The 27,555-nt window shown below is 37.4% G+C and overlaps 1 protein-coding gene and 1 pseudogene across 1 annotated transcript; one reads left to right on the top strand and one right to left on the bottom strand.

Annotated features, from left to right (window-relative positions):
- Positions 1 to 5,333: 5,333 nt before the first annotated feature.
- Positions 5,334 to 6,438, top strand: LOC139357334 (olfactory receptor 2AG1). Its single transcript, XM_071073944.1, has one exon. The coding sequence runs from the start codon at positions 5,334 to 5,336 to the stop codon at positions 6,279 to 6,281; it is 948 nt and encodes a 315-aa protein (XP_070930045.1). The 3' UTR covers positions 6,282 to 6,438.
- Positions 6,439 to 19,187: 12,749 nt separating this feature from the next.
- On the bottom strand, positions 19,188 to 20,111 carry LOC139357333 (olfactory receptor 2D3-like; annotated as a pseudogene).
- Between the last annotated feature and the right edge of the window lie 7,444 nt (positions 20,112 to 27,555).

The raw sequence follows: 27,555 nt of genomic DNA, 5'->3' as shown, positions 1-27,555 counted from the left end.
CAGGCCACTGCAACCAATAGGTTTTCTAACTACTCCACTGGATTCAGTCTTTACTTGGTCAACTTTTTCTCTTCAACGTGACGTCTAAGTATTGAAGCGGCTTGTGGCTCCATTGCAAGCCTCCTTTTCTTCTCGTTCAATATTCTCTGGCAATTTCATCATCCCATAGGTTTAAATGCATATCAGTTCCCAAGGACATGACTTCCTCTGAAGCACAAACTCATTTAGCTAATTGCTGATGTGACCTTTCTGCCTGGATGGCTAGTAAGCATTTCACTTTTAATCCAAAACTTAATGTTTGACTCGGTCTGCTAAAATTTGTTCATACCACAGTTTTTCTTGTTACAAAAAACAGCAGGCTGGGTGTGGTGGCTCACACCTGTAATCCCAGCACTTTGGGAGGCTAAGGCGGGTGGACCATGAGGTCAGGAGTTTGAGACCAGCCTGGTCAACATAGTGAAACCCCGTTTCTACAAAAAATATATTTAAAAAATTAGCCGAGTGTGGTGGCATGCACTTGTAGTCCCAGCTACTTGGGAGGCTGAGGTGGGAGAATCGGTTGAACCCACAAGGCGGAAGTTGCAGTGAGCTGAGACCATGCCATTGCACTCTAGTCTGGATGACAGAGTGAGACTGCATCTCAAAAAAAAAAAAAAAAAATTCTGAAGATGGATGTTGGTGATGGCAACACAACAATGAGTGTACTTAATGCTGTTGAACTGTACACCTTAAAAATGGTTAAGGTGGCCCAGAGATAAAAGGATGGTTCAGCATACACATCAAACAAGGTGATACATCATATCAACAGCATGAAGATTTCTTGTAATCTTATATATTTCAACAAGGTAGACGTGTTCTAACATTAACTATTCTTCAAATGCTTTATGAATCAGATTTACTATCTTGCAAACTTTCTTATTAAGTTAACATATATATCATTTTATTTTTGTGGGCATCATATTTGTAGCTTTCCAAAAATTATATTTTGACACAAAGACTTTATGACTCAAGGTTTATGACTCACATGTCTGACAAAGAATATTTTTTTTATGTTTTATAAACTGTTAAGTGGGAATTTTCATATCATTACCTATGATGACAAATGAGTATAAAAGGGCTTAGAGATTAAAAGCTATATTCCATAGTAAATAAAATAAATGTTTATAATTTACATATCTCAAAAAAATTTCAAGCAATTTTGTAAGAACATTTTCAATGTTACCATGTAGACAGCACTTAATTGTGATAATGTTTTCAGTCTCCAACTCTAAGCATATATACATATATGTGTTTTCTTAGATGACCTCCTGTTTGGAATTGTACCTCCTTCTTTATCTGCATGAATAATCCTGTTTCCTTTACAAAACTCTTCTTTTTTCTTTGCATGTTAATTGGGAAAATTTGAAATGTAAGGCCTCAGGCAATATTTCATTCATTTTGAGTTAAAATTTAGAAAGCCTATCCTATACAGCTTAAAAGAATGCAAAATGGAAATAAAATTGGGAATGCAAAATGGTTCAGTCAATATGGAAAAGTCTGGCAAAGTTTTATAAACCTAAACATACACTTACCATATAACCAATCAGTTTTACTCTGAGGTATTTTCCCAAGTGAATAGACAATTTATGTTCGTGTCAAAACCTGTACATGAAAGTTTATAATGGCTTTTTCATAATCAACAAAATAGGAAACAACAGAAATATCCTTCAACTGGTGAATGGATAAACAAATGATGATAGATCCATACAATTGTATACTATTCAGTATTAAATGGGAAAGGACTGCTAGTACGTAGATACAAGAATATGGATGAATCTCAAACATATTATTCTAAGTGAATGAAACTAGAATCAAAACCTTTGATGTCATTTGTATGACGTTTTGGAGAAGACAAAATAATAGTGACAGTAAACAGATCAGACAGTTGGCAGGGGCTTGGGAGGGGGAGGGGAGGAATACAAACAGGCACCTGAGAATTCTTGTGGCTGATGAAACTTCTGTGTCTTGATTTTGGTGGTGGTCTCATGACTACATACATTTATCAAAACTTGCAAAACTGTATACTAAAAAAGGTGAATTTTACTGTATGTAGATTGCACTTTAATAAATAATGAAAAAAGGAAATTATAGTGTTAAATAAATGAGTATGAAGCTTTTAATATTCTGCTTCTACAGACTTCAAGTACCCACAGGAAAATTCCACTCATGTTATGATTTTGTGAATAATTTTAGTTTGACTCTTTAAAAAATATAAACATTTTATTTTTCACGAATTAAACTTGCCTATTCACTTATTGAATCAATTTCTAAGTTCATTATTTCTCCTTGTATACATTTTCTAGGTGCCACTTTTCTCCTTGCTGAAATTATTTTATTGGGAGTGTTTGGGGATAAATACTTTTCAATGTCATTTTTAATTTGTCCTAATTCATTAATGATGGCTCAGCCATGCCTGGAATTCTAGGTGTGCAGTTACATTTTCTCAGCATTTTTTAATATATTTCTCCCTTGTCCTATTGATAGTCCACTATTATCTAGTTGTCTTTACTTAGTGGGTAATCTGTCTTTTATTTTTGGGAGAATATAAATTGTTTTCATTGATATTGATACTCTACAAGTTCAGTACTGTATGAATTCCTTTTTGTTTTCGTGCCCAATACTTGGAAAACTGTCTGCTTACTCTTTAATATCACTGGTGGCAGAACACGGTAACACCAAGACATGGAAGCCATACTGGATTGCCAAAGGTCAATGAGGGGAAGACCTCACATTTACAGACTCCTCAGGGAGCAGTCATATTGAATAGTAAATGGTCCAGGGTAAAAGAACCATAAAGAAGGAAGCAGCATGCCACATAAGTAAGGAAACCCACCTTATATTCTGGGACAGAGGGCTGGCCACATAAGGAGTCTTTGTGTCCTGCTCTATTTAGTTAATTTAGAAATGAGCCATCAGTGCCTCCCTTGTGGAATAGAAACATAGAGCCTAGGTGCTTATTTAGTGAAAGAAGAATACAGGAATACCAGGCGAGGAAACACACCCACGAGGATTAATTGTCATCCTGATCCTGGGCCAGCATTTCCAGGGAAGCCATTTGAGTTGAGAGGATAAGTCCCTTGGAACATAGGGGTACAATAGAGGGAAGAGATCATGGATCAGAAGACAGGGCAGCTTCTCTCAGGACAAGGCTCTGGCTCACCTTTGGCTCCAGGGAAAGTAAGGCAGGGGACGATAGAATATCCTTTGGGCAGCTCTTTCAATATTGACTCAATATCTACTTCCTCCAGGATGCTGCAGCTTTTATCTTTGCTCCCTGACCCTAGCAAGAATGAAGGAAAGTCTGAGTATCTGAACCCAATAACTCAGTCTGGTAACTGCTCTAGGGCTAGAGGGGCTCTCTTCCTGGGAACCTGTATAAAAGTAGTTTCTACTAGTGTTTCACAGGTGTGAGAACAGGAAAGTAATCTTCTTATGTAGGAAACTACCCAAATTCTGTATTAGCTGTCTGTCTGCATCCACTGCTATCTCTAGGGTAGACCTGCAGATAAGTGGAAGGAATAGAAGGGCCCTGATATCTGATCTCACTCGGACTTTTCAGACACTTAACCCAACTTTGCAAAATTAAACCATCTGAACACTGCTGAAGAAAGCTGCGTCCTTTCTGCCCATTTCGACTGGAACATCCTTGAACTTCAAACAATCCCTAGGAAAATCTGAGTGGTCGCACAGCTAGGCTTCTCACCGCCTGAGGTAAGGACTTTGTATTTTTTTCAGGGAATGGTGTGTCTCTAGGTAAGCTGAGTAGGAAAAATGGAGTTCAAAGCATACCCTAAGAATGTAAACTACCCGTTCTGCCAGATTCCCTAGTATAATGTTTAGGCTTCATAGCTTCTTCCAATTTGTCTATTCTTAATTTTCTGAACCTGAAAAGAGAACCAGTAAGGACCATGCTACAGCCCAGGCATGGGTATCTGCTTCCTGGTGGAAATTGCAATACTCGTCTTTAGACCCTGTGTGCTCTGCTGGCTCCTGATAACACATTTTTGCATCTATCAGATGATGAATATCCTAAAGGGCCATCTAAAAAGTGATGATATATCCATTTCATGTTCTTATACCTTTTAACCATTAAGGTACTAATGGCCGCATAAGAGGCCAGTGGAAACCAGTGAAATATGAAAACACAGATGCCATAATATGGGGAAATGATTTACAGAAGGATGCTTCACTTCAAAATCTTTAACTGCATGTTCAGAGTTGGCTTTATCTATCAAGTTTCATGATATACACAGACTCCTGTCAATCTTAGGCCCTTGTCCTTCTCCTTGGCTTCTCCGTGGGATTGGGTACCACGACATCAACAGCTGGTTTCTGGAAAAGGAGTTCCTCCCTATCCCTGTGGTCCTTCCATCCAGTTTAAATGTTCTGTCCCTGCAGGAGGGAGAGTGAACATCTGGTCAAAGGCAGGAGAGGGGATAGAATTATTGAGCATAATTACAGCATATAACAGATGCTCTCTTGTTCCCTTTCACCATTTCTCCCAAACACAAACATTCTGATCTTCCTAGGAAGGACCTCATATGTTATATTTTGGAGCCTTTCCAAGCTCACATCTTAATGTAACCTGTTTTAAATAAACACGTTTGCATTGACCCTAAAGTATTTAGCTCTAAATGCAACATTTTCCCAAACATGACATTCTCTTGTCTCAGTCCCTCATCCCTTCTCTCTCAAGCTTCTGTAGAACGTGTGGCTGGTCAAGAGAGGTAACTAAGGTGGACAAGTTTTAGCCTACTAATGAGGCTTTCATCTACCGCCTTGAGTACTGCAAACAAATGTGGCTCTAAGTTCTATGGAGAAAGAAGTGGAAGTGCTTTATTGAAATCCAGTCTCTGTACCTGTTTGGAATTTCATATCAAAACAAGTCTATGATGAAAACTAACTGGATAGGTACAAAGATAATCAAGGATGTGTGCAGCAGAATATTTCTTTAATCTTAAGGGAAAGGTAATTTGTTGTTTTTGGAAAGATAATGTATTGTTTTTGGAAAGATACATGTTCAGGTTTAATGTCCTAAATAAGATTTTATGTATGACGTCTTAATGTTTAGTTACTACTGTGATGTCTGTTCTCCATTTAGATGGAACTTTTATCAAAATACAATGAGAAGTCAGACGTTCAGAAATCAAGAGGCAAAGTCAGTTATCAGTGGAAAGGGTATCATCTCAGTGGATTCATGTCCTAAGGAGCCTCTGATATTACAAAACTAGAGTTAATCTTAGCAAAAATTCGTGGATATCCATCTTGTTCTAGGTGATGAAAGAAACCACAGCATGGAGCTCCAGAACTCCACCTTGGGAAGTGGCTTCATCTTGGTAGGGATTCTGAATGACAGTGGGTCTCCTGAACTACTCTGTGCTACAGTTACAGTCCTGTACATGTTGGCCCTGACCAGCAATGGCCTGCTGCTCCTGGCTATCACCATGGAAGCTGGGCACCATGTGCCCATGTACTTCCTGCTTGGGCAGCTCTCTCTCATGGACCTCCTGTTCACATCTGTTGTCACTCCCAAGGCCCTCGCGGACTTTCTGTGCAGAGAAAACACCATCTCCTTTGGAGGCTGTGCCCTTCAGATGTTCCTGGCACTGACAATGGGTGGTGCTGAAGACCTCCTACTGGCCTTCATGGCCTATGACAGGTATGTGGCCATTTCTCATCCTCTGAAATACATGAATCTCATGAGCCCAAGAGTCTGCTGGCTCATGGTGGCCACATCCTGGATCCTGGCATCCCTAAGTACCCTAGTATATACCGTGTACACCATGCACTATCCCTTCTGCAAGGCCGAGGAGATCAGACATCTCTGCAAATTCCCACCCTTGTCGAAATTGGCCTGTGCTGATACCGCTAGATATGAGCTCATGGTATATGTGATGGGTGTGACCTCCCTGATTCCCTCTCGTGCTGCTATACTGGCCTCCTATACACAAATTCTACTCACTGTGCTCCATAAGCCATCAAATGAGGGGAGGAAGAAAGCCCTTGTCACCTGCTCTTCCCGCCTGACTGTGGTTGGGATGTTCTATGGAGCTGCCACATTCACGTATGTCTTGCCCAGTTCCTTCCAGAGCCCCAAACAAGACAACATCATCTCTGTTTTCTACACAATTGTCACTCCAGCCCTGGATCCCCTCATCTACAGCCTGAAGAATAAGGAGGTCATGGGGGCCTTGAGGAGGGTCCTGGGAAAATACATGCTGCCGGCACACTCCATGCTCTAGGGAAAGCTCATGGCTAGCTTCCAAAATTCCTTCTCCTGAGAGTCAGAAGATTCATGCTTTGAATCAAAAATTAATGGTAAAACCAATACAGTGCAGAGTATAGCATGTAACAGAAAAGTGGATTTGTCAAATTATCTTTAAATCTTCTCTCCATGAAGTAATTTGTAGGGCATGATTTACACTATCTAAAACTACTCTTCGTCCTATTTAAAATTTACCCTTTATTTTCCCAGGAAGGTACTTAGTTAAATGGGTTCCCACCTTGGGACATGACCGTTAACCTTGGAAGTTTATATTGGATCAGAGAAAGGAAAGTTTCAAGTGGGTGGCCTAAGCAAAACCCAAACATCAAAAGGGGAGATGTCTTGAGATTTGCAAAAATTTAGACCAACTGACCTTATTAAAAGGCTGTATAGACTTCTTGTCTAATGCCCCGACTAGTAGTAGTTTGCTTGCATTTGCATTGTACTTGCTCTTTTTTTTTTCTTTCTAAACTTCAGCCGTATGAAACACTCCAACGAATGTCTTTGCTTGTTTGCTTTTGCTTGTTGGTTTTTGACATGGAGATACCTTGTAGTTCCTAAAATTCAATTATTAATAAAGTGAAGAAAATAGGAGGTGAAGGTAGTCCATAAGCAAGGTTCACAATAAACAACTCTACTTATTTCTTGCTAATAAAAAAAAAAAAGAAGCAAAATAGTGATTTTTCCAATTATCCAAGGCTATCTTGTAACATTCAAACCATTTCAGTGTTCAGATGCATAATGGGTGTGGATATTTAAGTCAGTGTGTCTGTGTGTTTGCGCTAAAGAAGGGGAGGACAACACAATGCATTTTCACACCAGCTTAATTATGCTGCACTATTATTAGTTTATAAGTCTGAGAATACTGAAAACAAAAGATGTGAACAAAAGCTGTGAGTTGCATTTTGAAGATTAAAAATAATATAAAATAATATGGCCAATTAAATGACACTCTTTTGGAGGATATTGCTGTTTGAAGATTCGCAAACACTTTTTAAGTCAATTCCTATAGTAATTTAAAACAGTAACTGAGACTAGGTTCAGAAAGTATAGTAGTATATCACGTTTGGAAGGCAAGGCTGAGTAGAGAGAATTCCTACACATATTTATATGAATTTCCTTCCATTTTAATATAGACATGCATTTTACTGAGTTGATGTGTCTGTGTAAAACAGATTTTTTTTTAACCTACTAGCATATTGTTATTTTACTTATATTATATAGTGGCAGTATACAGCGCTGCAAAGAGTCTAGGTTCAGTTATCAGCGTACAGAAGTTAGAATTGAATACACCCCACTTATTTCTGTAATTTTTAGCATATGACTTAGCCTGTTTGTGCCCAAGTCTGCAAGTCTGCAAGTTTGCAAAGTGGAAATTGACATTAACAATAAGACCTACTTTGTAGTGTTGTGAGGATTAAACAAGTTAATAAATATAAATATAAGGGATCTTTATATTTGTAATCAGTATGTGTCATGTAATAAGTGTTTAATAAATCTAATGCCTACAGAATAAATGGCCCTGGAAATACTGTTAAGTGATGGTATAACGTTATATCATATGGGTGTTTTGTAACATTATTAGCTATTTTATCATTGTTTTACCTTTAACATTGTCGTGTGTGTGTTTGTGTGTGTCTCTGTGTGTGTGTGTGTGTGTGTGTGAAATCAGTAATGTCAGTCTCTTGGATGTGTGACCTTTTTTTCAATAGAAAATTCCTATGAGTGAAATTACTCAAACCAAGGTTAAAAATCTGTTTAATACCCTTGATATGAAAAGACAAATTGGTTTTTTAAAATGTTAAATATTTTGTATTCTTACCAGCAGCATGTAAGTGTACTTAACCCACTACATTGTTTTTCATGTTAAATTTTACATATAAATAGTCTTCACTAACTGATAAGGTATAAAATTTGCCTATTTAAATTTGCTTAAGTAACTTGTTCACATTTTTCTTATTGATTTGTTGAAGTTTTTTTACAGGTTAGGGACATGGAGACTTTGTTATATTTGTGGTAATAACTTCTTTTCAATTTGTTATTTGGCTTCTAATATCTGCATGGCAGAGATTTTTAGACAGAGAAATATTTAAAATATTTGTATAGTGAAGGATATCTTTTATTCTATGTTTTTTTTCCCAGTGATTTTTACTGTTAGGATATAATTTTCTATTCTCATCGATGTCTTTGCTGTCCATCGTACAGTTCAATTTAGGTAACAATTTATATATTTTATATGTTTTGTCACACACTCTGCAATTTATGTTTAACAATAAATGTCAAATTTATCTTTACATGTGAAAATGGTGACGTTTCAACTTTTGTCAAAGCTACAATTTTTCTAGTAATATTTTAAAGTAATCCTTTCATTTTCTATTATTTTACTACCTTCATCAGACATGTTCTAATAAGCTATATTTTGGCTAACTCTTCAGCTCTAGCTTCTTTCTCTTCTTTACTCCTTTGGAAGACATTTAATTCTATCATTCACATCTTAATAGCTCACTGGTAATTTGATTGTGAATATATTTAACTGATAAATTAATTTGCAGTTTGAGCATTTTTACAATACTCAGCCTTGCCTTCCTGAACATGGTGCATGACTATACTTCTGGAACCTAGTCTCAGTCAGTTTTAAAATGACCATTCTACACCATCCTTCTAAGCTGATGCCTTGCCTCACACTTCACTGGAAGAGAAGCAGTTGGCTACAAAGCCCTCTTCAAATCTTCCACACATCTGTGCCTACACGTACACTTCCTGTTTTCCCTCATTATAACTGCTTGAACTCGGGAGGGGGAGACTGCAGTGAGCTGAGATCGCACCACTGCACTCCGTCCTGGGCAGCAGAGTGAGATTCTGTCTCAAAAAATAATTAATAAATTAAAAAAGTAAGAAGGCTTTCCATGACTCCAATCCCACTTAGTAACTGTAGCATTATTTTCAGCTTCTCTTCACAGGGAAAGAAATACAAAGGGAATGTTTATGCCCATTTTCTCCTCTGCTGATCTTCTATGCACATCTTAACCCACTTTCAATCAAGCTATGGTCTCTTTCTATGGACCTGTTCTTTGTCAAAATTATCATTAATGTGCTAAATAAAATGTTCACCTCCATATTCTCCTCCATCAACCTTTCAGCAACATTGATGTAATTGACCACATTCTTCTGTTGGGAATTTTTTCTTCTTTTGACTTCCAGACACCACACAACCCTGACTTACTTCTTTAATCCCTAACTTTTTTTTGCCATATTGGATTCCTTTTCCTTTTTGAATGTTTCCACATTCAGATGATACTAATATGGACTTCCCTGTCTTCTCAATCAAGAATCTGTTTCTGAGTAATTTCATCCACTTACATAGATTTAAGTTCTGTCCATATGCTTTTGAGTCCCAAAGACCTCACTATTTGTATAATCCACAGATTCATATGTTTAACTGACTACTTCTCATGTCTAATAGGAATTTTAAACTTAATCTAAAGTATAATTTTGATTCATCCCCCTGCTAATCTGTTCTTCCCTCAATTTGTTCCACCTAAATCAATAGCATCACCATCCACCCACGTGACCAAACTGAAAGCTTAAATATAACCATTGTTTTCTCTCTTTGCCTTACCACATAAACAAGTAAATTCTATTGGCTTCATGTATACAATAGATTCCACATATATGTATTTCTCTTGGTTTCCCTTACAAGTGTCTCAGTCCAAGTCAACATAACCTGTTTACTGTTGCTCTACGACACATTCCTAATAGGTCCTTCTTTTTCCACTCTTCCCCCAAGGTAATCATTTTTTCCCCTCTTACACAGAATGACCTTCATAAATATAAATCGGATCAAGCTATTTTTCCACAGATGCCCATTATCTAGTTTCTGCCTACCTTTCAGCCCACGTCCGAAACTCTGTTCCCTGACACTCACTCTAATCTCAGCCCATTGACCTTTTTGTTGTCCATCATACAGTCCAAGATTGCTCTTGCTTTAGGGCCAATTAGCAGCTATTCTCCTAGCCTATGATCTCTGTTAAAGCTTGTCTTAGTACTTCCCAGCATTTAGTTCTCATCTTAAATGTTAACTTCTCAAAGAAGTTACCAACGTAAGTAACATGCACCCAAACCAAAAGGCATTATGGCACACTTTGTTTGTCTTAATTGCACTTACCATTATATTAAACTTTCTTTTTTTATATTTTAGTTTACTTGATTACTCTCTGACTTCACCCTCCAAAATGAAAGCTCCTTGAGAGCATGAATTATGCTTTGTGTTTGTCATCGTTTATCTCCATAAAATCTAGGAATACCTGTGGCATAATATCTACAATAACAATGTGAAAATTATGAGCATGAGAGTGTGTGTGTGTGTATCTCTTCGCTGAAGAAGTAGAGGACAATGCTATGCTAATTAAAAATATTCAATATTTTTATTTCAGAATGTTAATCTTTTGATAAATAACCTATAAATTCAGTGTATGAAATTAAAAATCTCATGGCATATTCTGTTGCAATCGTTTTTGCCAAGGTCAGTAATGACATAATTGACAAATTTAGTAGCCTTTTATCAATACATAAAACTCTTGAAACATTCAGAAATCTTTTCTAAAAGGTCTCTTTTCTTGTCACTCCTGACACGCCTTTATTTGGCTTCTCCTCCTGAATTTCTGACTCTTGCTGCTCCAGGCTTGATTAGCTACTTTTCACTTCCCCAGAAATGTTGGTAACTCCAGGTTTGTGTCCTGGATTCTTTCTTTTTTTTTTTTTTTTTTTTTTTTGTGGTGGGGTTTTGCTCTGTCATCCAGGCTGCAGTGCAGTAGTAAAATATTGCCTACTAAAGCCTCAAACCCCTGGACTCCTGGACTTCTGGACTCAAGCAATCCTCCCAACTCAGCCTCTCAAGTAGTTCTTTCCCATTATCTTTCTGCATCGTCACGTCTCATCCAGGATTGCATTACAGATTTAAATTGGGATCTTTTAATAATTATACATATATATTTGTGTGTATGCATGTGTATATATACACACATATGGAGATATATATATATATATAAACACACATCTCATATATGTCTATACACATATACATATGTGTATACATATACATATATATGTATAATTATATATATGTTTATATTCACATTATATACACATAATAACCCATATGTATATGTGTATACACATATATATGTATATAAGAGAGAGACAGTGTCCATTTTCATCACTCTTATGATCTGCTGTAGGACCGGGCACCTGCATTTTAATGAAACCACCCATACATTTGGTTTTCTGTTTAAAATTTGCATACATCTTTAGGTGTGTCAAGTTGCATTTGCATTTATTTAACATCCAAATTTATTTCTCTAGTCCATATTTCTTTCCTAAACTGCAGTTTTATTCATTAATTCAAAAGTCTATTTCTTGAGCAGCAACAATGGTTGTACACTTTATTACAGTAGTAATATAGAGATCAGCAAAACAGCCACATCCTTTACTATTCTTTGCCATGGAGCTTACAATCTATGGAAGATTCAAACTTAAGCAAATAATTACATCCTTAATTTATATTAAAAGTTATCTTATTACCTAAAAAACAACATACGTTTTTTAGTGTATTAAGAATCACCTTGAACCTGTTATAAATGGAAATTCCTGAGATAAACTGCCCCACCCTACCCTTTGCTGAGAAACATTTTTAACAAGCAATCTAGGCACCATTGTGGGTCATGTTATGCAAAACTACAGCCTACATTATGAAATTCAAATGCCTGTCCTATAGTTTCTAAGGCATAAAAAGTGCCCCAGACTTCCTTTGTCTTACCTTTATCTTCAGTTTTCATCACCATCTCACAAATCCTCTAATCTTCAGCTTTCTCAGAATTACGTGCTGGGAATTCTTTAGTATTGAACCCAAGGCACTTCTCAGTTTGGACCCTTTGTCTTACTTTTCAGCTTTATAGCTCACTACTTTTCTAACTTTACATGTACTCTTAGAAAAATTCTACCATTTGTTACTCTTCAAATGTGCTCTCTTTTCAGTTTCAGATATTGTTAAATTTAGAATCCAAGGTCATGTTAGAAATATGACACCCTGAAGCTTTGTTTTTCATATGTATATCTCCAGCTTCATAAATGTACCTAGGATATATAATACGTGTTTAAATGATGTTTGGTAAATGGATGCAAGAAAGAAGGAAATGATTCCATTTGCCAGGATAAGTTCTCATGTTTGTAATAGTTATAATTATTATTTATTAGTACTTTGGTATTGACATATAGTCATATTCCTACTTGTTTTAACTTCCTTATTAGCTTGTATGGGCCAGAAGAGAAGTGACTGTTTGCTCCCCTTCCTTCCTTCCTTCTTTCCTTTCCTTCCTTCCTTCCTTCCTTCCTTCCTTCCTTCCTTCCTTCCTTCCTTCCTTCCTTCCTTCCTTCCTTCCTGCCTTCCTGCCTTCCTGCCTTCCTGCCTTCCTGCCTTCCTGCCTTCCTGCCTTCCTGCCTTCCTTCCTCATTCTCTCCCCTCCTCTCTTTTTTCCTTCCTTTGCATTTTCTTTCTTTTTTTTTTTTAAATTTATTTATTATTATTATACTTTAAGTTGTAGGGTACATGTGCATAACGTGCAGGTTTGTTACATATGTATACTTGTGCCATGTTGCTGTGCTGCACCCATCAACTCGTCATTTACATCAGGTATAACTCCCAATGCAATCCCTCCCCCTTCCCCACTCCCCATGATAGGCCCCGGTGTGTAATGTTCCCCTTCCTGAGTCCAAGTGATCTCATTGTTCAGTTCCCACCTATGAGTGAGAACATGCGGTGTTTGGTTTTCTGTTCTTGTGATAGTTTGCTAAGACTGATGGTTTCCAGCTGCATCCATGTCCCTACAAAGGACACAAACTCATCCTTTTTGATGGCTGCATAGTATTCCATGGTGTATATGTGCCACATTTTCTTCATCCAGTCTGTCACTGATGGACATTTGGGTTGATTCCAAGTCTTTGCTATTGTGAATAGTGCCGCAATAAACATAGGTGTGCATGTGTCTTTATAGTAGCATGATTTATAATCCTTTGGATATATACCCAGTAATGGGATGGCTGGGTCATATGGTACATCTAGTTCTAGATCCTTGAGGAATCGCCATACTGTTTTCCATAATGGTTGAACTAGTTTACAATCCCACCAACAGTGTAAAAGTGTTCCTATTTCTCCACATCCTCTCCAGCACCTGTTGTTTCCTGACTTTTTAATGATCGCCATTCTAACTGGTGTGAGATGGTATCTCATTGTGGTTTTGATTTGCATTTCTCTGATGGCCAGTGATGATGAGCATTTTTTCATGTGTCTGTTGGCTGTCTGAATGTCTTCTTTTGAGAAATGTCTGTTCATATCCTTTGCCCACTTTTGGATGGGGTTGTTTGTTTTTTTCTTGTAAATTTGTGTGTTCTTTGTAGGTTCTGATATTAGCCCTTTGTCAGATGAGTAGATTGCAAAAATTTTCTCCCATTCTGGAGGTTGCCTGTTCACTCTGATGGGAGTTTCTTTTGCTGTGCAGAAGCTCTTTAGTTTAATTAGATCCCATTTGTCAATTTTGGCTTTTGCTGCTGTTGATTCTGGTGTTTTAGACATGAAGTCTTTGCCCATGCCTATGTCCTGAATGGTACTACCTAGGTTTTCCTCTAGGATTTTTATGGTATTAGGTCTAACATTTAAGTCTCTAATCCATCTTGAATTAATTTTCGTATAAGGAGTAAGGAAAGGATCCATTTTCAGCTTTCTACTTATGGCTAGCCAATTTTCCCAGCACCATTTATTAAATAGGGAATCCTTCCCCCATTTCTTGTTTCTCTCAGGTTTGTCAAAGATCAGATGGCTGTAGATGTGTGGTATTTTTTCTGAGGACTCTGTTCTGTTCCATTGGTATATATCTCTGTTTTGGTACCAGTACCATGCTGTTTTGGTTACTGTAGCCTTGTAGTATAGTTTGAAGTCAGGTAGCGTGATGCCTCCAGCTTTGTTCTTTTGAATTAGGATTGTCTTGGAGATGCGGGCTCTTTTTTGGTTCCATATGAACTTTAAAGCAGTTTTTTTCCAATTCTGTGAAGAAACTCATTGGTAGCTTGATGGGGATGGCACTGAATCTATAAATTACCTTGGGCAGTATGGCCATTTTCACGATATTGATTCTTCCTATCCATGAGCATGGTATGTTCTTCCATTTGTTTGTATCCTCTTTTATTTCACTGAGCAGTGGTTTGTAGTTCTCCTTGAAGAGGTCCTTTACATCCCTTGTAAGTTGGATTCCTAGGTATTTTATTCTCTTTGAAGCTATTGTGAATGGAAGTTCATTCCTGATTTGGCTCTCTGTTTGTCTGTTACTGGTGTATAAGAATGCTTGTGATTTTTGCACATTAATTTTGTATCCTGAGACTTTGCTGAAGTTGCTTATCAGCTTAAGGAGATTTTGGGCTGAGACAATGGGGTTTTCTAAATATACAATCATGTCATCTGCAAACAGGGACAGTTTGACTTCTTCTTTTCCTAACTGAATACCCTTGATTTCTTTCTCTTGCCTAATTGCCCTAGCCAGAACTTCCAACACTATGTTGAATAGGAGTGGTGAGAGAGGGCATCCCTGTCTTGTGCCAGTATTCAAAGGGAATTTGTCCAGTTTTTGCCCATTCAGTATGATATTGGCTGTGGGTTTGTCATAAATAGCTCTTATTATTTTGAGGTACGTTCCATCAATACCGAATTTATTGAGCGTTTTTAGCATGAAGGGCTGTTGAATTTTGTGAAAAGCCTTTTCTGCATCTATTGAGATAATCATGTGGTTCTTGTCTTTGGTTCTGTTTATATGCTGGATTATGTTTATTAATTTGCGAATGTTGAACCAGCCTTGCAACCCAGGGATGAAGCCCACTTGATCATGGTGGATAAGCTTTTTGATATGTTGCTGAATCCGGTTTGCCAGTATTTTATTGAGGATATTTGCATCGATGTTCATCAGGGATATTGGTCTAAAATTCTCTTTTTTTGTTGTGTCTCTGCCAGGCTTTGGTATCAGGATGATGTTGGCCTCATAAAATGAGTTAGGGAGGATTCCCTCTTTTTCTATTGATTGGAATAGTTTCAGAAGGAATGGTACCAACTCCTCCTTGTACCTCTGGTAGAATTCAGCTGTGAATCCATCTGGTCCTGGACTTTTTTTGGTTGGTAGGCTATTAATTATTGCCTCAATTTCAGAGCCTGCTATTGGTCTATTCAGGGATTCAACTTCTTCCTGGTTTAGTCTTGGAAGAGTGTAAGGGTCCAGGAAATTATCCATTTCTTCTAGATTTTCCAGTTTATTTGCATAGAGGTGTTTATAGTATTCTCTGATGGTAGTTTGTATTTCTGTGGGGTCGGTGGTGATATCCCCTTTATCATTTTTAATTGCGTCGATTTGATTCTTCTCTCTTTTCTTCTTTATTAGTCTTGCTAGTGGTCTGTCAATTTTGTTGATCTTTTCAAAAAACCAACTTCTGGATTCATTGATTTTTTGGAGAGTTTTTTGTGTCTCTATCTCCTTCAGTTCTGCTCTGATCTTAGTTATTTCTTGCCTTCTGCTAGCTTTCGAATGTGTTTGCTCTTGCTTCTTTAGTTCTTTTAATTGCGATGTTAGAGTGTCAATTTTAGATCTTTCCTGCTTTCTCTTGTGGGCATTTAGTGCTATAAATTTCCCTCTACACACTGCTTTAAATGTGTCCCAGAGATTCTGGTATGTTGTATCTTTGTTCTCATTGGTTTCAAAGAACATCTTTATTTCTGCCTTCATTTCGTTATGTACCCAGTAGTCATTCAGGAGCAGGTTGTTCAGTTTCCATGTAGTTGAGCGGTTTTGATTGAGTTTCTTAGTCCTGAGTTCTAGTTTGATTGCACTGTGGTCTGAGAGACAGTGTGTTATAATTTCTGTTCTTGTACATTTGCTAAGGAGTGCTTTACTTGCAATTACGTGGTCGATTTTGGAGTAAGTACGATGTGGTGCTGAGAAGAATGTATATTCTGTTGATTTGGGGTGGAGAGTTCTATAGATGTCTATTAGGTCTGCTTGCTGCAGAGATGAGTTTAATTCCTGGATATCCTTGTTAACTTTCTGTCTCGTTGATCTGTCTAATGTTGACAGTGGAGTGTTGAAGTCTCCGATTAGTATTGTATGGGAGTCTAAGTCTCTTTGTAAGTCTCTAAGGACTTGCTTTATGAATCTGGGTGCTCCTGTATTGGGTGCATATATATTTAGGATAGTTAGCTCTTCCTGTTGAATTGATCCCTTTACCATTATGTAATGGCCTTCTTTGTTTCTTTTGATCTTTGATGGTTTAAAGTCTGTTTTATCAGAGACTAGTATTGCAACCCTCACTTTTTTTTGTTCTCCATTTGCTTGGTAAATCTTCCTCCATCCCTTTATTTTGAGCCTATGTATGTCTCTGCATGTGAGATGGGTCTCCTGAATACAGCAGACTGATGGGTCTTGAGTATTTATCCAATTTGCCAGTCTGTGTCTTTTAATTGGAGCATTTAGTCCATTTACATTTAAGGTTAAGATTGTTATGTGTGAACTTGATCCTGCCATTATGATATTAACTGGTTATTTTGCTCGTTAGTTGATGCAGTTTCTTCCTAGCCTTGATGGTCTTTACATTTTGGCATGTTTTTGCAATGGCTGGTACCAGTTGTTCCTTTCCATGTTTAGTGCTTCCTTCAGGGTCTCTTGTAAGGCAGGCCTAGTGGTGACAAAATCTCTAAGCATTTGCTTATCTGTAAAGGATTTTATTTTTCCTTCACTTATGAAACTTAGTTTGGCCGGATATGAAATTCTGGGTTTAAAATTCTTTTCTTTAAGAATGTTGAATATTGGCCCCCACTCTCTTCTGGCTTGTAGAGTTTCTGCCGAGAGATCTGCTGTTAGTCTGATGGGCTTCCCTTTGTGGGTAACTCGACCTTTCTCTCTGGCTGCCCTTAAGATTTTTTCCTTCATTTCAACTTTGGTGAATCTGGCAATTATGTGTCTTGGAGTTGCTCTTCTCGAGGAGTATCTTTGTGGCGTTCTCTGTATTTCCTGGATTTGAATGTTGGCCTGCCCTACTAGGTTGGGGAAGTTCTCCTGGATGATATCCTGAAGAGTGTTTTCTAACTTGGTTCCATTTTCCCCCTCACTTTCAGGCACCCCAATCAGACGTAGATTTGGTCTTTTTACATAATCCCATACTTCTTGCAGGCTTTGTTCATTTCTTTTTCTTCTTTTTTCTTTTGGTTTCTCTTCTCGCTTCATTTCATTCATTTGATCCTCAATCGCAGATACTCTTTCTTCCAGTTGATCGAGTCGGTTACTGAAGCTTGTGCATTTGTCACGTATTTCTCGTGTCATGGTTTTCATCTCTTTCATTTCGTTTATGACCTTCTCTGCATTAATTACTCTAGCCATCAATTCTTCCACTTTTTTTTCAAGATTTTTAGTTTCTTTGCGCTGGGTACGTAATTCCTCCTTTAGCTCTGAGAAATTTGATGGACTGAAGCCTTCTTCTCTCATCTCGTCAAAGTCATTCTCCGTCCAGCTTTGATCCGTTGCTGGCGATGAGCTGCGCTCCTTTGCCGGGGGAGATGCGCTCTTATTTTTTGAATTTCCAGCTTTTCTGTCCTGCTTTTTCCCCATCTTTGTGGTTTTATCTTCCTCTGGTCTTTGATGATGGTGATGTACTGATGGGGTTTTGGTGTAGGTGTCCTTCCTGTTTGATAGTTTTCCTAACAGTCAGGACCCTCAGCTGTAGGTCTGTTGGAGATTGCTTGAGGTCCACTCCAGACCCTGTTTGCCTGGGTATCAGCAGCAGAGGCTGCAGAAGATAGAATATTTCTGAACAGCGAGTGTACCTGTCTGATTCTTGCTTTGGAAGCTTCCTCTCAGGGGTGTACTCCACCCTGTGAGGTGTGGGGTGTCAGACTGCCCCTAGTGGGGGATGTCTCCCAGTTAGGCTACTCAGGGGTCAGGGACCCTCTTGAGCAGGGAGAATGTCCCTTCTCAGATCTCAACCTCCGTGTTGGGAGATCCACTACTCTCTTCAAAGCTGTCAGACAGAGTCGTTTGCGTCTGCAGAGGTTTCGGCTGCGTTTGTTATTGCCCTGTCCCAAGAGGTGGAGTCTACAGAGACAGGCAGGTTTCCTTGAGCTGCTGTGAGCTCCACCCAGTTCGAGCTTCCCAGCAGCTTTGTTTACCTACTTAAGCCTCAGCAATGGCGGGCGCCCCTCCCCAGCCTGGCTGCTGCCTTGCCGGTAGATCACAGACTGCTGTGCTAGCAATGTGGGAGGCTCCGTGGGTGTGGCACCCTCCCGGCCAGGTGTGGGATATGATCTCCTGGTGTGCCTGTTTGCTTAAAGCGCAGTATTGGGGTGGGAGTTACCTGATTTTCCAGGTGTTGTGTGTCTCAGTTCCCCTGGCTAGGAAAAGGGATTCCCTTCCCCCTTGCGCTTCCCAGGTGAGGCAATGCCTCGCCCTGCTTCAGCTCTCGCTGGTCGGGCTGCAGCAGCTGACCAGCACAGATCGTCCGGCACTCCCCAGTGAGATGAACCCAGTACCTCAGTTGAAAATGCAGAAATCACCGGTCTTCTGTGTCGCTCGCGCTGGGAGTTGGAGACTGGAGCTGTTCCTATTCAGCCATCTTCGCATTTTCTTTTCTTCTTTTTATTTCATGTGTCTACCAAGGTGCCTTGCTTTGAATAGGCAATTTGTTGAATTGATCTGAGAAAAGAGGTAGGAAAAGAGAAAAAAGAAAAAAGTGGAGGAGTGGGATGAAAATGGAAAAAAATTCCAAGAAAATAACTTCTTTCCAAATCCCTAAAATGGTCATCTATTTATTTTACAGTTATTCTCCTGAGAGCTCCTTTGACACCCTTGTTCCTTAAACTATAAATGATGGGGTTCAGCATGGGTGTCACTGCTGAGTAGAACACAGAAATCATTTTATCCCTTTCATTCATTATCTTGGAGTTTGGCCTCATGTAGGCAAATATTGCTGAGCCATAGAAGAGAACAACGACAATGACATGGGACGCACAGGTAGAGAAGACCTTCAGCCTCCCCTCCCTGGACTGCATCCAGATCACTGTGGAGATAATATTCTAGTATGAGACAAGGATGGGGGAGCCAGGAGCCAGGAGGATTACCACATCCATTGCAAAGATGGCTATTTCTGTGCTGTAAGTGTCTGCTGAAGCCAGCTTCAGGAGGGCAGGAGGTTCACAGAAAAAATGGTTAATAATATTGCTTCCTCGGTAGGGTAGGCTCATTGTGAATGTGGTGTCCACCAGAGATACAAACACTCCACTGGCCCAGGACCCTATGGCCAGCTGGACACATACCCAATGTGTCATGATGGTGGAGTAGTGCAGGGGCTTGCAGACAGCCACGTACTCATCACAGGACATCACTGCCAGCAGTGCACACTCTGTACCTCCAACCAGCAGTAAGACAACAATCTGTGTTGAGCATCCAGCAAAGGAAATGGTTTTCCTCTTCACCAGGAGGTGGATTAGCACCTGAGGGACAGTGGCAGTAGAAAAACAGAGACCAGCAAAGGACAAGTTTCTAAGGAAAAAGTACATAGGTGTGTGGAGTCTGGAGTCTATATGAATGAGTACAATGATCACCAGGTTTCCCAGAACAGTGAGCAAGTAGATAATCAGGAAAACGAAGAAAAGCAGAACTCGTGTCTCTGGATCCTGTGAAAGGCCCAGGAAGACAAATTCATTCACATAGGTTTGGTTCTCTTCTCCCATGAAGGTTTTATTCCTGTTTATAGGTCAGCAACAAGAAAAGGAACACATATTGATGAGTAATTTAAAAACTGCGAGTAACTTATGTATTTTATTAATTAGAATTCAAAATGGAACTACTGATTTTTGTCTCTTAATAGCTTCCATATGAAAAAAACCTGCATTTTCCTTTTGCTCAGTAGCACTGACAATTGAAAACCACTTCTGATATTTTCTCCCTTTGAATCTTTTAAGAGCACCCTCAGGGGAGAAATCATCCTGAGTGTGCTATATGACCAAGCCTTGACTGGACCACCTAATGATTAAGAGTCCTTAGCTATGTCTACAGTGCTCATTACAGTGCATTCTTCCTTTTGTGTAGGTTTGAGAAGCAAACAAAATGATTTGCTTTAAACCAATTAAGTTTTTATATGCTAACTGATAACATTTATGAAGGCTGATTTTTAAAATTATATTAGCAAAATGATCCCAATGAAGCACTCTGAGTAGCAATGGGAAATTAGGCTAAAGGAAAATATAGTAGTCTGTGACCCTGTCCCTCACCCAAATTCTCCTGTCATTTATTTTCAACACATAAAGGGTGCTGATACACAATAAAAATAACTGCTTTATTAGTAGCTGTACTCAGTAACATCCTTAAACTATCCTCTAATGTGTCCTCCATATTCTTTTCCTTTTTTCTTTTTTTGCACAGGGTCTTTATAATAATAACATTAATTATTTTGTATTAGGCATTCTCCTGGTGGCCAGTCATTATTGAATTTTTTTTTTTTGCGTTCCCTGAAAAAAATCCTCTTGAAGTCAATATGAGGTAGTTATAATTCTCTCTGTTATACAGTTGATAAGACAAAGGCTTATAGAAATTCTCAAACTCGTTCCTGTGAACCTTGCTCATTATTTCTGTATTTTGCAATTATTTTTCTTTCTTCCTCAAAAACTGCTTGCAGAGATTAAACTTTTACACAGTTCTCTCTATCTTTCACATCCACTTCTGGGAGACAAGCCCACACAGCGTTTCCATTTCCATAGTTTTAGGACTAAGCCACAATAACAGAGTGATCAATAGGGACAAAAATAACAGTCAAGCATATTTTAACAGTTATTTTTCAACATTTTGGGAGGCTCTTACCCACTGGACAACAGGAAGTATTAAAGGAATAAATACTGAGAGGTGACAAACATGATTTGCCGATAATTTGATTATATATACTAAAAGAACCAAAAAGTCAATTCAACCTTGATAACTGATTGGAAATGTGGTTTGATGCAAGACAAGCAATTAAACATTCTTGTGTTACTATATACCAAAGATAACCAAATAAAAATTATTGCAAAAATAATTCCTTCACAAAAGGAACAATACCTAAATTTAACAAGGGGTACACAAGAAACATCCAAGACCTATTTAAAGAAAAGTGTGAAACATGATATCTGAATAGATAAACAGACACATTGATTTTATAAATAGAACCACAAAGTCTTACAGAAAAAATTCACTGAAATTCCAACCATGTTTACAGAGAATTTTTATAGAGGAATTTAACATACTTATTCCAAATTTTATCTAGATGAGTAATTCAATGACAAAACATATTTTAAATTTCCCCTTATTAATGTAATGAATACTGAGTAGACATAAAAAACTTCCCCAATAAACATAGTGTATGGACATATCTCATTACATATGGAAATTTGATACATGATAAATGTGGCATCCTAAATAAATATATTTATTAAAACAATAAAGGACAATTACTTCTTCACTTTTAAAATTATTTACGTATGCATGTATATCCATATCTATACACACATAATGTAAGGATAAGCAATAATTCAACCTAAATGTATTACATTTAAAAAAAATTTAGTTTTTTTTGGTGGGAATGCAGATTGGTACAGCCATTATGGAAAATAGTATGGAGGTTTCTAAAGAAAATAAAAATGGAACCACCATATGACCCAGCAATCTGTCTTCTGGGTATGTACCAAAAAGAAATGAAGTCACCACCTAGTAAAGATGCACTCCCATGTTCAATGCAGTATTATTCACAATGGCCAAGATATGGAAACAGTCTGTCAATGGAAAACTGGCATTTTAAAATACTAAAAAAGTGAGATACACACACACACACACACACACTTACACAATGGAATACTATTCAGTCCTTAAAAAGAATGAGATCTTGCCATTTGTCACAACATGGATGAACCTGGACAACATTATGCTAAATGAAATAAGTCAGACACAGAAAAAAAATAGTGAACAATCTCACTTGTATGTGGAATCTAAAAAGCAAAAATCAAATATACAGAGATAGTAAACAAAACAGTGGTTAACAGGGACAGGGCTGGGGTTGGAGGAAGAAATGGGAAGATGTAGGTTGAAGGAAAAAAGGTACAGATATGTAGAGATCTAATGTACAACATGAAGACTATTGGTAACAAAATTGTACTGTATTTGGGATTCATGCTAAATAAGTAGATTTTATCTGCTCTTGCCACAAAAATTATGAAAAATAGGAAACTGCATGAGATAATGTATACATTCGTTTCACTAGGTTAACCTTTTTGCTATTTATACATATATCATAACATCACATTGTTTACCTTAAATATACATAAATTATATTTTAATGAAACTCAGCTTTATATAAAATCAGGTAGTCTTTCTGTCTAGCTGATTATCTATCTATCTATCTATCTCTCTATCTATCTCTCTCTCTATCTATCATCTGTCTATCTATCATCTATCTCTCTAATTTTTGGATGGTGAAAGCTTTCCTAAACAGGTACCCAAATAAATCATAAAGGAAAATGCTAACAACTTGACTATTTACAAATATCAGATTTCTATGTAGTGGATGCCACTACATAGTTTGCTGAGAATGATGGTTTCCAGCTGCATCCATGTCCCTACAAAGGACACAAACTCATCCTTTTTGATGGCTGCATAGTATTCCATGGTGTATATGTGCCACATTTTCTTCATCCAGTCTGTCACTGATGGACATTTGGGTTGATTCCAAGTCTTTGCTATTGTGAATAGTGCCGCAATGAACATACGTGTGCATGTGTCTTTATAGCAGCATGATTTATAATCCTTTGGATATATACCCAGTAATGGGATGGCTGGGTCATATGGTACATCTAGTTCTAGATCCTTGAGGAATCGCCATACTGTTTTCCATAATAGTTGAACTAGTATACAATCCCACCAACAGTGTAAAAGTGTTCCTATTTCTCCACATCCTCTCCAGCACCTGTTGTTTCCTGACTTTTTAATGATTGCCATTCTAACTGGTGTGAGATGGTATCTCATTGTGGTTTTGATTTGCATTTCTCTGATGGCCAGTGATGATGAGCATTTTTTCATGTGTCTGTTGGCTGTCTGAATGTCTTCTTTTGAGAAATGTCTGTTCATATCCTTTGCCCACTTTTGGATGGGGTTGTTTGTTTTTTTCTTGTAAATTTGTTTGAGTTCTTTGTAGGTTCTGGATATTAGCCCTTTGTCAGATGAGTAGATTGCAAAAATTTTCTCCCATTCTGTAGGTTGCCTGTTCACTCTGATGGGAGTTTCTTTTGCTGTGGAGAAGCTCTTTAGTTTAATTAGATCCCATTTGTCAATTTTGGCTTTTGCTGCCGTTGCTTTTGGTGTTTTAGACATGAAGTCTTTGCCCATGCCTATGTCCTGAATGGTACTACCTAGGGTTTCTTCTAGGGTTTTTATGGTATTAGGTCTAACATTTAAGTCTCTAATCCATCGTGAATTAATTTTCACTATAAACAAAATAAAAATATAAGTAAAATAATCTGGGGAAATATCTGCAAAAAATTAAAAAAGAATTTTATTATTATATTTAGTACATAAAGACCTCTTAAAAATTAGTAATAGGCCAGGTGCGGTGGCTCATGCCTGTAATCCCAGCACTTTGGGAGGCCAAGGCGGGCGGATCACAACGTCAGGAGTTCGAGACAAGCGTGGCCAACATGGTGAAGCCCTGTCTCTACCAAAAACACAAAAAAATTAGCCGGGCGTGGTGGTGCGCGCCTGTAATCCCAGCTACTCAGGAGGCTGAGGCAGGAGAATCGCTTGAACCCGGGAGGCAGAGGTTGCAGTGAGCCGAGATCGTGCCGTTGCACTCCAGCCTGGGTGACAGAGCTAGACTCCGTGTCAAAAAAAAAAAAAAAAAAAAAAAAAAAAAAGAGTAATAAAAGACTTATAACTCATTATGCAAGGTCTTTAATTCCTGTCCACAAAATGGATAAAACTGAACAATAAACATGAAACAAGAACATGTACATTAAAACAACAAACGAGATATAATATTTTGCCTTTTAGGTAAAATTTCTAAGGATATTACTTCTAAGTTTGATAATATAGTAAGACTACTATAATAGGTAATTAAGTGAAAAGCAAGTCATCATGCTTTATATGTGATACATCATTTTAATCTTTTAAATGAAGTGTAAATGGGTGCGTATGTTTGGATATATATGGGTATATGGGTATTTGTGTTTATATTTGTACAGATGTTTCTCCTACAGTGAGAGTCCACAGATCATGAACTGCTGTCAGCTATAAGGGGGTGGCACAGCTCTCTGATTAGCTCTGGAGGTTCTGAAGGTGTACTGCAGATTTGAATTTTGGCCTCTCTAGTTGATGTTTGGCCAACAGCAAATCACTTAGCTTTTCTGGGCCTAGCTTTCTTCAACTGTAATATGGTGTTGTAAGTAATACATATCTAATAGTGTTTATGTAAAGATTAAATAAAATATAAGCCATTTAAATAATTAAGGTCAGTAAACAAGCCTAGCTCATAATATTATATAATATCCCATTATAATAATGGGATCATGATCTATAAGTAACTAAAAAATTATGATGGTAGCTGTTAAGGACAAAACATAGTAACACATGGCTGATGTATTTGACTGAGGAAGATGATTATTGTCATTAACTATTTTTACCCTTAACATTCTTTTTCTTTGCTTATCCTTTGAGACTGAAACTGTATTGCTAGCAAAATTCAAAGTCAAGGCCAAATGTGGTAAGAGAGAATGAGGGGCATCTAAGCATATAGAATAAAGGACAAGGGCAAGCATTGGTTAGATTTAATCAGGTTAGTCTCTCTCTCTTTTTAGAAACTCTTTTTGTATTATGTTAAAATTTCAAATATATAAAGTGGAAAAAAACAGTAAATTAAATCTCAAGTACCTAACCTTAAGATTCAAATGTTCTGATCAATTTTGCTTAGTTAATCAGAGTTTGACTATAATAACAAAGTATATCTAAAACAACATAAAAACTTCTGTATTATTGAAAGTCTAAAAATTAAGATTGTCATATAAGTCTGACAATAGAACCTAAACTTTCCCTAAAGTTAAAAATAAAAAAACCCCCATACATAAGGATTCATAGAAATTCATTATTAAGTCATAGCAGAAGAGTTTATATACATGGTTTGTAGATCCATAGAAAATTGTTAATAGTGATTAACTCCGGGGAAGTGGAATTCTGTTGGGAACAGGGCAAATGGATACAGGGGGAATTTCATTTTTTAATGCTTATCTATATTGTTTTATTTTATAACCTAGATCTCATTTTTTAAGTAAAGAAAGAAAACAAGAATGTTTTAAAATAAGTGCATTTAAAAATAAAATATGAATAAATTATGATGATAGAATACAGACAATATAAACCGTAACTAATAATAAAGATAATGTTAGAGTGTTGCAAAAACAGAAAGACAAATTGTTGGATCAGAGTAGAAATCAGAATCAACAAAGGCTGCCTAAGAATAAGATAAATGCTAAAGTTAGCATTTTCAATAGACAAGTGCATATAATTCAACAAATCATGCACCAAGTACACACTAGAAAAGAAAACACTGATACATGTGACTCAAAATATTTTATATATATATATAGTTCACAAAGTAAAATGTGAATAATGAAATGGAGAGATTACTGTAATGTATGTAGCAGATCAAGTATTAATATCTTTAGTATAGAAAGTATTATGAAAAAATAATAAGGAAATAAATGATAAATATTACAAGAGAAAAAGTGTAAGCATGAATTGACAATTCATGGTAAATTTTAGTCTCAGTACCATTTAACAAAGGGAAATTAAAATTAGATGTCTTTTTTACTCATCAGATTGACACAATATTTAAAAATTTATAATATTCAGTAGTAATAAAGTTCTTGTCTTACTGGAAATACAAATTATTAAAATCTGCATGAGTGGTAAGTTGTTAATATAGAGCAAGGTATTAAAATGAATAATATACTTTAATAAAGTGTATTTAATCTTAATACTTTGTAATAAAAATAAAATGTTTTGTCAAAGCTGTGGACAAAATAAATTTGTGTGGATGTTTGTTATAGTATTAGTTATAATTACAAAGCTTGGAAAAAAAGACAAATACTCTTAAGTAAATATAGAACATCCAAATGATAAAATACTATGCAGCCACCAAAAATCTATGCCAAATATTTCATAACATAAAAAATGTCTGCAAGATGTTTAAGACAAAAAAGTGGAGTAAAAGTATTTTCCACTGTAATTATCATTTTAAAATTTGGCTCTTCAAGGTGTGCATGTGTGTTTTTCTGAGTGATGAGATTACAAGTGTCTTTTCCTTTTCATCTTTTTGCGATTTTATAGTTTCTATATATGCTATAACAAAAATATTTTTTACAATCAGAAAATAATTAATAATCTGGACCCTTCTTATTTCTTTATCCTCATCTCTTCCCTTTTTCTATCCTCCAGCTTTATGTTCTGGAAAGTTGCACACATCCTTTCCTAAAGTTGCTGTTTATTGAGAGGCCCTGTATTAAGCTGTTTGTATGCCTTATCTCATTTGATCTTCAGAATGTTCTTACTCTGCCCATTTTATGTAGATAATGGAACTGACCAGTAAGGTGATAAGGTACATTTTCTAGGAGTGAATACCTGGGATTGGACCCCAGGTGCCCAGATCCAAGTTCCATGTTCTTCATCACTACACATATTGCCTCTTTTAAAAAATTTAATAATTTTGAAATAATAATTAAGGAGATAGAGCAGGCCAAGAGTGAAATCAAGCTGACTCTAATTTTGCTGTACACTAATACCAACACTAGCTGCCTTTCTTAAAACTTACTAGTTTTGGCCGGGCGTGGTGGCTCACTCCTGTAATCCCAGCACTTTGGGAGGCCGAGGTGTGTGGATCACTCGGCCAGGAGATCGAGACCATCCTGGCTAACAGGGTGAAACTCCGTCTCTACTAAAAATACAAAAAATTAGCCGGGCGAGGTGGCAGGCGCCTGTAGTCCCAGCTACTTGGGAGGCTGAGGCAGGAGAATGGCGTGAACCCGGGAGGCGGAGCTTGCAGTGAGCCGAGATCGCGCCACTGCACTCCAGCCTGGGAGACACAGCGAGACTTCCTCTCAAAAAACA

The sequence above is a fragment of the Macaca nemestrina genome, chromosome 12, assembly GCF_043159975.1.
Source record: "Macaca nemestrina isolate mMacNem1 chromosome 12, mMacNem.hap1, whole genome shotgun sequence".
NCBI lineage: Eukaryota > Metazoa > Chordata > Mammalia > Primates > Cercopithecidae > Macaca > Macaca nemestrina.
Note: the sequence above shows the minus strand (reverse complement) of the source record. Positions and strands in the feature narration are given on the sequence as shown.